At 36.1% G+C, this 13,420-nt stretch overlaps 1 protein-coding gene across 3 annotated transcripts in view; it reads right to left on the minus strand.

Moving 5' to 3' along the window:
• Positions 1-9,599, minus strand: part of FSTL5 (follistatin like 5) — a 252,130-nt gene extending 242,531 nt beyond the window's left edge. For all 3 annotated transcript variants that reach the window (XM_041479939.1, XM_041479938.1, XM_041479937.1), the window contains exon 1: positions 9,477-9,599. In XM_041479939.1, coding sequence (XP_041335873.1) covers positions 9,477-9,599 — 123 coding nt within the window. The remainder of the gene's footprint in view (positions 1-9,476) is intronic.
• Between the last annotated feature and the right edge of the window lie 3,821 nt (positions 9,600-13,420).

Genomic DNA, 13,420 nt, shown 5'->3' on the forward strand with positions numbered 1-13,420 from the left:
ATTTCAAGATTCAGCAATTTCTTTGAAAGGCATGCTTTACCCATGTCTCACTTAGAGGAGGAATGAATGAACAATGAAATAAATAGGTGAGCTTTATATGGAAAGTCAGACTGATCAATGCAATGGTTTCTCAGACTTTTATAAAAATACCACTATCTGTTGCAGTGGGATTAGTCCTTTACAGTTTTGGGAATCAGCTTATTAGCTTATTATCAGTAATACAGTAGTTAATATTAATTTCAGAATTGTAACATCAAATTGTGTAACACCAAATAATGACACATATACATATACCAACAAGCTGAATACATTCTATTAAGACTATGTAATATTAGTGCTTTATTACTTGGCATTGATGTATGATAATAATCCTCAGGTAATAGTAATAGAAAGTAATGGCATTTTCATGAAACATTAGTGAAATAAAAATTCCACTGATGCCTCAAGAGAGTGACAGGCCTTACTTAACCCTAGAAAATAGACTTGAATTATAGGCTGCTTATTCCAGGTTACATAACCAGAGTTATAATCAATACATGAAACAAATGACTAACAATTTTTGTTTGGTTTGTTTTCATTGGAAGAAGAAATAAGCTTGGCACAGAATAAGCTTGTTAGAGTTTTCTTACTTCAAACACTATTTTGTTAGAATGCGTGGGGCAAGAGAATTCAATTCCATAAAGTTGTTTGATAGAACTGACAATGAACATTAAGCAGGATGCTCAGAGGACTGAAGCACCTCTCCTGTGAAGACAGGCTGAGAGACCTGGGGCTCCTCAGCCTGCAGAAGAGAAGGCAGGGGGGTTGCAACTAGCTGATCTTTAGGATACGTTCAAGGCCAAACCATTCTATGATCCTGTGAGCAGTTTTAAGGAAGTCAAATAGCAACAGTTTTAGTATTAGTAAAGTTTGCAGAGCTTTGTTTTGAATGTTATGTTTTAGGCATTAAGCTTCCATGTTCTCAACACTATGGTTATTTAACTGTAGTTGTATCAACGCATAATAAGAAAAAAGATGTAATTAGGCCTCTTTCCATTAGGTTGTCATTAAGCTCCCCATTTTCTTTGTGTCAGGCCTAAGCACAGATACCAAAACCTTTAATGATTTCAATGGGCATCCTGTCCTTTAGCCTCATTTTTTGAAAGAAGACTGGGGCTTTTTGTTGTTGTTACTAATGCTGCTGTTTGGATTTTCTTCATAATAGAAAAACAATCTGAAACTGAAAGACATCACATTCCCTTAGCTCATGGCTGAAGGGATTTGAATATTCTGATGGATGTAGTGTTCATGTCTGATATGATTTACCATGGAATCAGCTATCAAGAACAAATACAATGCCCTGAGCTGGGCTACTTATATAATCCCAACAGCAAGTATAAAAGAGAAAAAAAAATGTCATAAAAACTACTGTGATCTAGCAGTCACCTCACCCAGAACTGAAGGCATTTTAAGGTAAGCATAGCCTATTTCAGTAAGTTCATGAGGTAAAGACTTTCTTACTGCTATTTTGCTTTATAAACAATCGAGATGAAGTCAGTGACTTTTCCAGTTACAAAATTCTCAAAAGAAAAGGCTGCTGATGAGAGCCAAATCAAATACACCTAAACCCAATACACATAAACACAGACCAATGCTTCTTACCATGCCTTCTTGAAAAGACTTCAAGTGAAAAATTTTCAACTGATCAGGATAATAAACGCTAAGAAACTGCTTAGCTATTGTGATGGCAAATATTTGTACTGCAAGATTACAAAAGCCATGGTTGACAGAAAGTACAGATGGGTTGTTTAACCTGACATCTTGGTATCATAAAATCAGAAGAGTGGCTACTGTAAAAGAAAAAAAGAAAGAAATATAGTACTATTTAATTAAATAGGGTTTTATTAAAAAATACCAATTTGTGCTCCCACTGCATATGACACACTTAGTAAAATTATCACAGTTCAAAATTACAAGTGAAAGCCAACTTAGAAAAAAGTAAGCAACGAAGAAGAAATAGTTAAAAATAGTGATACAGTTTCCCAGTCCTAAAAGGAGGTAATTTATTCTGGACTTGTTTTTCTACCACATGTATAGGAATAAAAGTATTAAGGATGATTTAAAATATGGATATTGAAAAGAAACATTGATGCAAAACTTAATACTTCACCAATCTAAGAGGAGTCTAATAGTGCACAAATATTGTGATTTGATTTTATACTAAAACCCAATGTAAGAAAGAGCTTTTTTTCTTTTTTTTTATTGCTGTATACCAGTGTTACACTTCCTGATGTTGGGAATACATCACTGTATACTAATGTTTAAAACAGTAGTGGATTGGCCCTGTCTGGATGGCAGCACCCACCAAAGCTGCCCTATCACTTCCCTCCACAAATGGACAGCAGGGAGAAAATATAATGAAAGGTTCATGAGCTAAGGACTGGGAGAGATCACCCGCCAAATACCGGCACAGGAAAAACAGACTAGAATTAGAGACATTAACTGAATTAATTGTTAACAAAATCAGAGCAGGATAACGAGAAGCAAAGTAAGACCTTAAAAACACCATTCCCTGAGTCCTCCCTCCTTCCTGAGTTGTACCTGTTCTGCCCCAGCAGTGCAGGGAGGTGGGGAGTGAGGGGTTAGGTCACTTCATCACACACTGTTCCTGCCATTGCTCAGGGAGAGAAGCCCTTTCCCTGCTCCAGCATGGGGTGCCTCCCCTGGGAGACAGTCCTTCATTAAGTTCTCCAACCTGAATCCATCCATCCCTTCTGTAACAGCTCTCCACATAATGCTGCTGTTGTAACACTCCTCCACAGAGTGCAGTCCTTCAGGCACAGTCTGCTTCAATGTGGGGTCCCTGTGGGGTCACAAGTCCCACCAGGAAGCCTGCTCCAGCATGGGCTCTCCTCTCTCCACGGGTCTGCAGGTCCCTGTCAGGCTCCTTTCAGGCATCCACCAGCTTTGGTGTGGGTCTCCTTCACGGGCTGCAGGCACATCTCCACATCCCCATGCTCCTCCATGGGGGACACAGCTGCTTCACCATGGTTTTCACCATGGGCTGCAGGAAAAATCTCTGCTGGGGCACCTGGAACACCTCCTCCCTCTCCTCCTGCACAGACATGGGTGTCTGCAGAGCTGCTCCTCTCACTTATTTTCATTCCATTCTTGGATTAGTGCAGTTATATCTGCACAATAACTTATCTTCCTTCTTAAATATCTAATCACAGGGGTTAGAACCATTTCTGATTGCCTCAGCCTTGGTCAGCAGTGAGTCCATCCTGGAACCAGCTGACATTGGCTGTGTCAGACATGAAGGATGCCTCTGGCACCTTCTCAGAAACCATTCCTGCAGCCCCACTGCTACGAAAACCAGGTCATGCTAGCTCGACAAAAAAGCCAAAGCTTAAACTACATAATTATTTTAATTTAAAAACAGAATTTAAATAGATAACTATAATAAGAGATGAAAAATAAACCACAAACTAAGTTGATCATTATTTAGTTTAAAAAAAAAAGAATAATCTGGGGTACAGCCCAGTTTGTCTACATGCCAATGAAACTGCTATACACCATATTTATTATTGAATATAATTTTACATTGATTTTTTCATATTATTTTTCACATTATAAGCATTGTCTATGCTACAGGATATCACTTTCATTTTAACAAACCAAGATAGTAAAAGTTAATATACACAATAAAAGTCTACATCTTCTAGGCAATAAATAGAGGTATTAAATCCATGGGGAAAATGATTGAGAAAAAGAAGCAATGGAAAAGAATAAAATAAAGTATTTGTCCAATAGAAAAAAAATTAAGGAGATGGAATTAAATTACAGAGTAGTCTTGAGGACCTGAAGAAAAAGAGGCAACAAGGAAGTTATAAAAAAGAGCCAGATTTCATAAACACACACTTCAAGTATTTGGTGTCTTTCATTATCTTAGAATCCAAACTCTACAAATTTAAACAGGAACAAATCAGCTCAAGTAATATATAACAAAAAAATCTCTCCTGACTTTGTTTTGCTATTACTGCGATTGCAATTTGTGATTACAATTTTCCATCATAATACAATATGAAAAAACATGCTAATCAAGAATCTGAAATGATAGATGATACAGATTGTGTTTGCATTGAACGTCAAATACCAGAAAGGTAAAAAAATCATTTCTTATCTATACAGAGTGTAACTGGAAATCCTCCTCCTAGGATTCAGTGTGAGAAGGCCAAGTTGACTACTGGAGAAAATAATTACATTGCGTCCGTATACCACCATGTTATATTTTATTCTTTTTTGCCAGCCTGGCATGTGAAATTAAAAAAAACAATGTTAATCTAAAGGTAGATAATACATGTGAATCTCATTGCCCCTCAAAATATTTGGCTGAGTTTAATCTTTTCCATAGTGATGATGTTCAGTAACAAGAAAAAAAAGATAGTTAAAGCAAAAGGTTCAGAACAGTAGTTAAGACTACGAGTTTATAAATAGCCATTGCTAATAAGTATCAGTAGACATCTTGAAAGGAGGAATCAGCCTGGCCTTAATTCCAGATTTTGACACTCCACACACCCCAGTGACTGACTAGTTGGAAGAAGGATTATAGAAGACATATTTCAGGAAAATTTTAGAAGCAACTTTCCTAAGATTTAAAAAAATGCTTTGAGCGATAGCAAAAATAAAATGTTTAATTGATATTAGCTTATTAATGCACAGTGATCGTAATGGGGTTAAAAAAAAGAAATACGTGTGCCTTTTTAATGCTATTGCCCACAGGAAAAATCAGATTAGACTGCAGAATTCCCTCCCTTTCCTGAGAAAAGGAAAATAAAATAAAAATTAAACCAAACCAAAAATAACAACAACAAAAAAAATAAAACAAAAAAGACTTCTTGACTACACTTACAAGTGATTAAGAGGGAAAGAAATAAAACTGAGTCTTGCTTTTTCTAATCCTGGAATTTGCATAGGACATAGATACTGGGCTCATGGAACCTCAGAAGGACGAAAATTCTCACGTTACTTTAGATAGAACAGCACTGACATGACAGGAAAAGCTCTGTTCTTAGTCCTCAGGATTCACTGCTCATCTTCAATAGATTTTTTTCCCTTCTCTCTAGGACAGAGGATTTTAGAGGATCAAATTTTATGACTTCTCAGATCCTGCAAGCAAACAGATTTTCCAGATAGACACTGTGAGCTATAAATCTCAGGTTGTTTGGAGACCAGACACAGGGAAAGCACAGGCTGTTTTTGAATCCCAGAATACTACTTTGTGCACATTTCTTTCTTGGCCATGACACCCTAAATGACAAAAAAATCATTGAGCACTCAGGCTGTCTATATTTTACAGGCGTTTCAGTGCTCTTAGTAGAAGGAGAACATTTTATAAGCTCTGGATAAAAACCTAGAAGTCATACAGGGTTTTTTTCTGTGCTTATGCATTCAAATTTGCTTTTAATAACAGGGAACAGAAGCTTATGTTCTTCTCTTGTTTTTGTTTTTTTTTGGTTTTTTTTGTTTGTTTTTTTTTTTTTTAACTCAAAGTCCTTATTGCTTAAACACTTCTAAACTGGATCTAATTCTAACGTAACCTAAACCTCTCTAAACTGACCTAGTCCTGAGCCCCAATTTAACATGAATCAGGGCTGAACTGATGAATTTAGCAGCAAAAAAAGACCAGTAAGTAGGGAAGAAGAGAGGGAAAAGGAAGAGAGGCAAGTTTTTTATAGGAGGTTAAAGGAAACATTTTAGTCTGGAGAAATATCACAGACAAGAGTGAGGATTGCACAGCTGCGTCACTTCCTCCTAGCCCTTCGGGAAAAACAAGATGAAAACAAACAAGGCTGGAAAGGAGTTTGAATCAACAGACCACCAAAAGCCAGGGAAAGCTGGCACACCCCCTGTGCTGTATCCTCCATACATTGCTGCTCAGCTGGACAACAGAAGCTCTTTCTCATGGAGCATCCCGCACAGGCCAAGGCTAAGGCTGAGGCTCAGGCTGAACTGTGACTTCCCTGGATTCTCCCCTCTCTCTGCTCCCACCCTCACCCATGGTGTCAGGGCACTGCTTGCCCTCAGTGAGGGGTTAGCTCTGACTAGCATTGGGAACATGATTGTCCTGACCTCAAACTTCAGCACTGGCCTAATAAAAGGAGCCCAGGGGACAAGGACTAAGTTACATCTTCACCAACTGTCCCTTGAGCCTAAAGCTGAACTGCTCCCCACCCGTGAGGTGATCATTAACAACGAGGCACTGTCACCACTGTATTATTGTCACCAGTATTATTCCCTCCTAAACCGTGTGAACCACCTGGCTTGCCAAGGAGGGTTGTGCACGCATGTGTTAGTTAGATATGCAGAGCTGGCATGCTCTGGTGTATACATATGGATGTACAGGCTATATTCCATATTTCTTAGCATCTGACAGAGAATCTGCAGCCAACTGTTGCCATTCTGTTGGCTGCCACCTGCCTGTTTATACCTGGAAGTCTCAGAGCATACACTCTTTCACTGAAGACATTGCATAAACATTGGTCTCTGTCAGAGGCATGCAAATTACAAGAAGAAAATTCATTAGGATGCTAAAAATACTTCCTAAAAATATCAGGTGGGAACCTAGGTATTAACAAACTGCTCACAATACTTCAGCAGCAATGCAAGAAGACTCCCAAATGGAAAGTACCTTACAAACTTTTCCAGTGTTTTGACAAATGAAGAACCAAGGATTACTTGGCTTAACAAGAAATTCACATGCTGTTCAGACACAGCCTACTGCTTTTCAGCATAACCACACAAATGTAAGTCGTGGCAGATAAAGAAGGGAAGGGGACTGAAAACAACTTTGAGAAGTGCTTTGTAATAATCATTCTCAGTTCTGGTTCAAGAGAACTCATCTCTTCCTGGGTTTGAATACTTCATATGTAAACAATGCAGTCAAACATTTGATCTTCATTACCATTATAACAGCCATGATAATTAACATCACTGTAATTAATGGTGTATTATAATGAAGTACAGAATCAAAGAACATTAGGACCTTTGGAGGTCACCCAGTCATATCTCCCTGCTCAAGCATGGTCACCCACGACAGGCTGTCCCAGACCATGTCCAGAGAGGTTTTAAACATCTGCAAAGATAAAGACTCAACAAGCTCTCTTGGTTATCTGTTCCAGTGCTCAAAGTAAAAAAATGTTTTCTTATGCATAATTTTTTTTTTCTATTTATAAAGTTTTTTCCACAGAAATGCTGTTCTTATGCTTTCAGATTATCATATATACAGACTAAATTCCTGTCTGTAATTTCTATGCATGAGAAGCTGAAACCATTCATAATCCCTTTTAAAACAAGACAACCTTTATGATATGAATGCCTGTTTCCACCACGAACACAATCATTATTTCAAGATAATACCTAAGTACCTACAGGATTGCTTTTCCCTGCAGGTTGACATTTAAAGTTGCTCTGGTTAGACTATTGTTCAAGTCAGATAAATTCCCCTTTATTAGAGGAAGAGAGATTAATCTTCTTTTTTCTTTTTTTAATCTTTGCACACATAAACTTGCATACATATTGCCTGATCAAAGCAAATATAACTGCATATATTCATTATCATCTGTTTGCAGTAAGTATTCTATCGGCATAACTTAATCTAAGCACTTGATTTATTAAGTGTTTGATTGAAGCAGAAAGTTTTTTACCATATTATTTACATTTTGAGTATGCCTATCTGTGCCAAAGTTGGTTTTAAAAATTGACTTTAGAAAAGTTTTACATTCCTTACATTTTTTTTTTCAGAAATATATGTCCCTAATACCAAAAGCTCAACTGTACTGAAACATTTTTTTTCTAGACATATCGCCTAAGGAAAAACCCACCATATTTTTCAATACAAAGTTTTATATCAAGTTTTAATTATTTATATGTTGTTTTCATATGTCTATGTGTGATTCCCCCAATATTAAACTTGAAAAGTTTATGACAGCCTATTCCAAGAATTATATGAGAGTTATCAGTATATTAAAAGTATAATTAAGAAATAGCAACATATGAATAGTTCCACATACATTCATTAAGACCAGAGACCATCTAATCTCAGAAACAATGCTAATTATACCCTGTATTTTGTCCTTCATTGCTCTCACAATCTTCATGGCTTTGTGTACAGGTATTTTTGCACATGTGATTTCTCCCTCACATGATTCATTCCACAGTTTCATTACTAGTCTCCCTCTTCCTTCTAGATTTCAAAGTAGTTTTCTTGTGCTATTTTATTTTAGTTTACTTACAGCTGTCAAATGGAAATAAAGTGATGAGACAAAGTTTTGAATAATAATCAACATAAAAACCTGTGTGCTGATACAGTTATTTATTTCCTTGACTGTGGCCTGATTCAATCTTATTCTGATTGAGAACATTCCCTAGAGGGTGCATAATTCTTTGACTTTAAGATTTTACTTTCTATCTGTCAAGAAACTTTTTGCATTTAATCTACATAGCATACATTAATTAGCTAATAGGTAAGTATTTTAATTGTTTGAGAACTCATGTTGTCAGTTCCTCCTTATATGCTGAGACAGAATCACACAATATTGGGTCTTTTTCTTAAACTGAGGACCAAAAAGAAATATTTTTCACGCTTTACAAAAAAGTACTGAGAAATAAAACTAGCAGTATCTCAAAACATTAATAGAAACTAACATTTAGAATTTCTGGCTATAATTCAGACCTTTTATATGTAGCACAAAAATTCAGAAGGGTGAATTTTTTTTTATCATCTCAGTTGGCCTGACTGTAGGTCTTAAGGCACCTCAGATGTTGCTCCCATGACTACCATGCCAAGAAAGAATTAAGTTGATCAGAGCTATGCTAACTTTAGACAACCCATGGAAATATTATAGCCCTTTTGCTTGTTTTACAGAACCACCACAGAGGTTTCCCTTTTAGCTATCAGAAGAGGGGCAGGTTTTGTTAGCTGAGAACTGTTTTGGGAGTCCTGGATTCATGACAAAGGAGCATCAGGTGGGCAAAATTTGAATGGCTTGTAGTAGTTGAATATGGGAACCATGCAACTCAGAAGACATCTGCATTTTGCCATGGTCCAAAATTGCTAAATTCAGCAAGACCCGGGAACATCTACCTCCTGCAAACAAGCTTCTATTCATCAGTTAACTTCTATGCCATTCTTCTTTGATGGGCAGTTCCCCTTTATGCTGCTTGGATTGAAATTCACCGAGGACTGAGACAAGTCATTGACTTAAGCAGATGCTGACAGCTGCTTTAAGAGAGAGCTTCTCCAGGCACTTCCTCTGAGCTTCCATTGATATAATTCATTTCTAGTTTTTGAAGCTAAAACAGGTGTTATCACATTCCCTTTGAAAAAAGTTAATTTCCGAACATTAATCCAATAAACACAAAAAAGACAAGGCTAGAGTGTAATTTATCCCTTAACCATAGAAGAAAAGGAAGAACTATTAGAGAATAATCCATACCTTGTGCCGTAATCTTAATAGGGGTTGATAGGGCCTGAAGTCATATCCTTCCTTGACTGGCCACCCATCTGCTCCCAGCAAAATGCATCCAAGAAGTAAAACAGCAGACCACCACATAAACATCTTTACAGGTCTGTTTCTGTGAAAATAAAATGTACAAGTTCAGAGATACAATATTACTTTAGCATAAACTGTATAATAAAGGCTTACAATACTGATAAACCAATTGTGGACTTCAATAAATGCAGTAGATATAGGACAATCTATCTGGCACAACAGCAAAGAGAAAAAATGGTAGTAGTATTTGGGACAGCAGTATCAATTCAGTTGTGCTGAACCAAGAATTTTCTTATCACTATTCAATACTCATATGAAGGAGTCACTGAGGAAACAACCACAAAAAGTCAAAGAAAAGACAGAACATAAAAGAAAAGCAGTGGCGAAAAATGCAATCATTTTTCTCAGATGAAAGAAAAAAAATTATCATCAATCACATGTTCATCAACTTTTTATTTCAAACGTGGTCTCTTGTGATGCACTATTCACAACCTAAAAGCTTATAATAATCAAACTCACAGATTTATAGATACATATGGCATGAGAGTTACCTTGTATGGTTCCTAATGGATGTACACATATACATTATGTACGTGGTTTCAGAACATTTTAGAGATAGACAATATTTATTATTGATAGTCAGCATTTGTGTTGAAACCATCATGTTAAACAGATAACACAGCAAACTGATCTTCATTACTTCAAGATACTCCCAAGTCAGTCTGCTAGTCTATATTATTTAGTCCTACATTATGGGGCAGAGATGAGCCACTTTCATGCATGAGTGGAGGGTTTTTTTCCCTTTCTACTTTGCTTTTAGCTCACTTAGCCTGCCAATATAGAAACTTCTGATAAGAATCAAGATATACAGGAATAAGTACAAAACATCATAAGAGTGCCCTAGCAGCCCAGACTGTGCACTGAATTTTCAAGTCTTGCCTGACATTTTCTTTTCTATGGGAAATCATCTGAGCATAAAATGTGAACAAATTGGGGATCACTTATTATCCTGTATCATTTACAGTCTGCTCCTGGCAATACTGTTACACAAACTGTGGTTTTGATTCCTATCATTCCTCACATAGCAGTAGTCTTCACAGTCACCTGAAGGCAGAGAGACTGAATAGAATTAATTCCTGAGCAAATGGACTCTACTCTTAACCTCTATTCACAGGCTCAGTAACAGATCCTGCTTAAGTCTGCCACCCTTCCTTGGGGACTACTCTACCAAATTTGGTAAAACCACTGAAAGGTCTGTTTCATCCTCATTCCAGCTGATTTTTACCAGCCTGCCTTGCCTTCACACTTTTAATTCAAACAAAAGCTTGACATTAATATACCATATTACTTCGACATCACTTACCTTTTGTTCCACCGAACCCAATCTCATTCTGGCTCTCCCTATTAATCAAACTTAACATTTCATCTCATTTATCATTACTTTTTCCAACAGTTTCCACTTCAATTACCTTTCTTTGTCACTCCAGCCTTTCTAATATACATAGTAGAAGTATCTCTCTTAGGAGAGCTTGCACAGAATTCATTAAGCAGAGCATTATTTGAAACATAGAAAACAAGCTCTATTATAGAGGGATATTTTATATAAATAACTTGAGGTTTGTTCTTCTACACCTGCTCAGTAACAGGATATTATAGTGAGGATAGGAAATGACACAGAGAAATTTTCTTCTTAAGTTCCCCTCAATCTTCCACCAAAACAAGAAGAGCTAATCAGGTGTTCTGGTGGATCTTTGCTATGGGATTATTAAAACTAATCTAGTTTACTGACATGAAACATCAAAAAAAAGACTGCTTCAGACCTCTGAGGATTCAAGTACACTATGGTATGGCATTTTCCTTCACTAACTATGTGTTAGTTCTCAGTATCAATGTTACTGGAAAAGTAAGTCCATCTAAAAAAAAATTGGAAAAAAAAATGAAAAATCAGAATCTTGATTTTGAATCTCAAAGAAAATATCTATTTGTTCTTGTTGAATTCTTAAAAAATATTTAATTGTTGGCTTTCAAGGTCAGAATCAGATTAGTTTAGCACTTGTGCATGCTAAGAACCTGGTTGAACCTTTGTCCCTTTTGTGCACTTCTGGAATACTTCTCTGAACAATGAAAATTTGGTTGGAAAACAGTAATTTCACAGAAGGCTGTAAGAGCAGCCACATTCCACCACCCTCCCACATACTGAACATATTTTAGTCTCATGTGGTGTAAAAGAATAGAGTCCTTATGGCTTTGAAAATTGGTTGACCTTGAAAGGCTTATGCTTTGTACTTGTACAGAAGAGAAAATTATTACATGCTCAGTTTCTGACTTCACTGCCTGATACTTGGATGAACACTTACAACAGAAATTTAAAAAGTAAGCCTTTTGGACAGATGGCACCCAAAATCCAAAAAGTATGCAGGGCCTATGCAGTTATTTTTTGCCTTTTTAAAATTTAAAATATCTACTTTTTTTAAGTAGCATACATATTCTATTTAATTTTTTTAATATCTTAAAAGATTATTTATTTTAAAATTATTACCAAAACCACAGTCTCCTTAATACAGTACTATTATAAAGCCCTTATTTTAAGAGAAAAAATATGATCTGTCCTAAGAACTTACATTGTTAAAGAGTTGAACTAAGATCAGGAATAAAAATGACTTCTCAAAGCCTCATTACAACTGCTGCATATAGCTGAACATAAAGAAATAATGCATCAAGACTACATATTCATGTTACCTAAAATTGCTTCTTTCTCATTTCTACTTGAAGGTACAGCCCAAGTTATATGCAGAGGGTTTTAAATTTTGTTTTAATATTGTATTATCTAGAAATCAGATTTTTTTTTAAAAAAAATTGTTATATCATGCATTTTGGGGCAAAATTACATATTTCTGAACTCAAATTTGCATTAATGATCTAGACCCTCTACTCATTATTATAATCTAGCAGAACTTGATGTTTCAGTGTTCAGATAACATTCTTCTGTATTTTTAACTTCATTAATTATGTATTTGTAAAATAATCACTTCTAAGTTATTATTATATGTCTACGTTTACTTTCACTGAAGACTGTTGCTTCTTTGTATTCATATAACCATGTTTGGAAATCTGATGAGTTTACTTGGCTTACTCTCTCTTTAAGCAGATACCAGTCTGTATCTCTGCATTTTTCTGTTTCTTTCTCTGCACATTTCTCACTTATAATATAGATTATAGGTTAAAATGCAAAGAAAAACTTAAAAATTATAAAATATCCCAGTACATATTTTAACTGTACATATTTTAACATATATATGTGGTTTTTCTGCCAGTAAACACTGAACTGAAATTCTTAAGCAACTACTAGCACTAATTCCATATCATCCATCCTATTAATGCAAACAGTTAATTTACAGCTACTCATTGCATGTAAATAATCAGGGGGTGGGCTGCCCCCCCCCCCCCCCCCCCCCCTGCCCCCCCCCCCCCACTGCATACAAATAAGTAGGGTGTTGCGTTTCTTTCTTCAGTGCGCATTAATTTTCTTATTAACAACGAGCTTAATGCACTATTTTAGAGCAAATTGATCAATGTTGTAGAAGTCATATGTGTTGTTTGTCATCCTTAGATTTTCCTCATGAGCTGACGAGGAAGGATGTTGACTAGATAATGGTTGCTCCTTATTTCTCACTGTACAGTAATTTTGTGAGTATCAAATTTAGATTTTCCTTTCTGATTCACAGAAGACTCTGCCATTTCACTTTTTAGCCCATTTCCAGAGCATTCATGAATCTGATGCACTCTGCAGTTTTCTCACTATTGACTACTTTCCATTTCAGTTAATTCTGAACTGTTTTTTATAAATTATAATCCATGAGAGGATTCTTTTATTCTGTGTCAAGTTT

The sequence above is a fragment of the Pyrgilauda ruficollis genome, unplaced genomic scaffold, assembly GCF_017590135.1.
Source record: "Pyrgilauda ruficollis isolate IOZ18807 unplaced genomic scaffold, ASM1759013v1 scaffold5, whole genome shotgun sequence".
Lineage (NCBI taxonomy): Eukaryota > Metazoa > Chordata > Aves > Passeriformes > Passeridae > Pyrgilauda > Pyrgilauda ruficollis.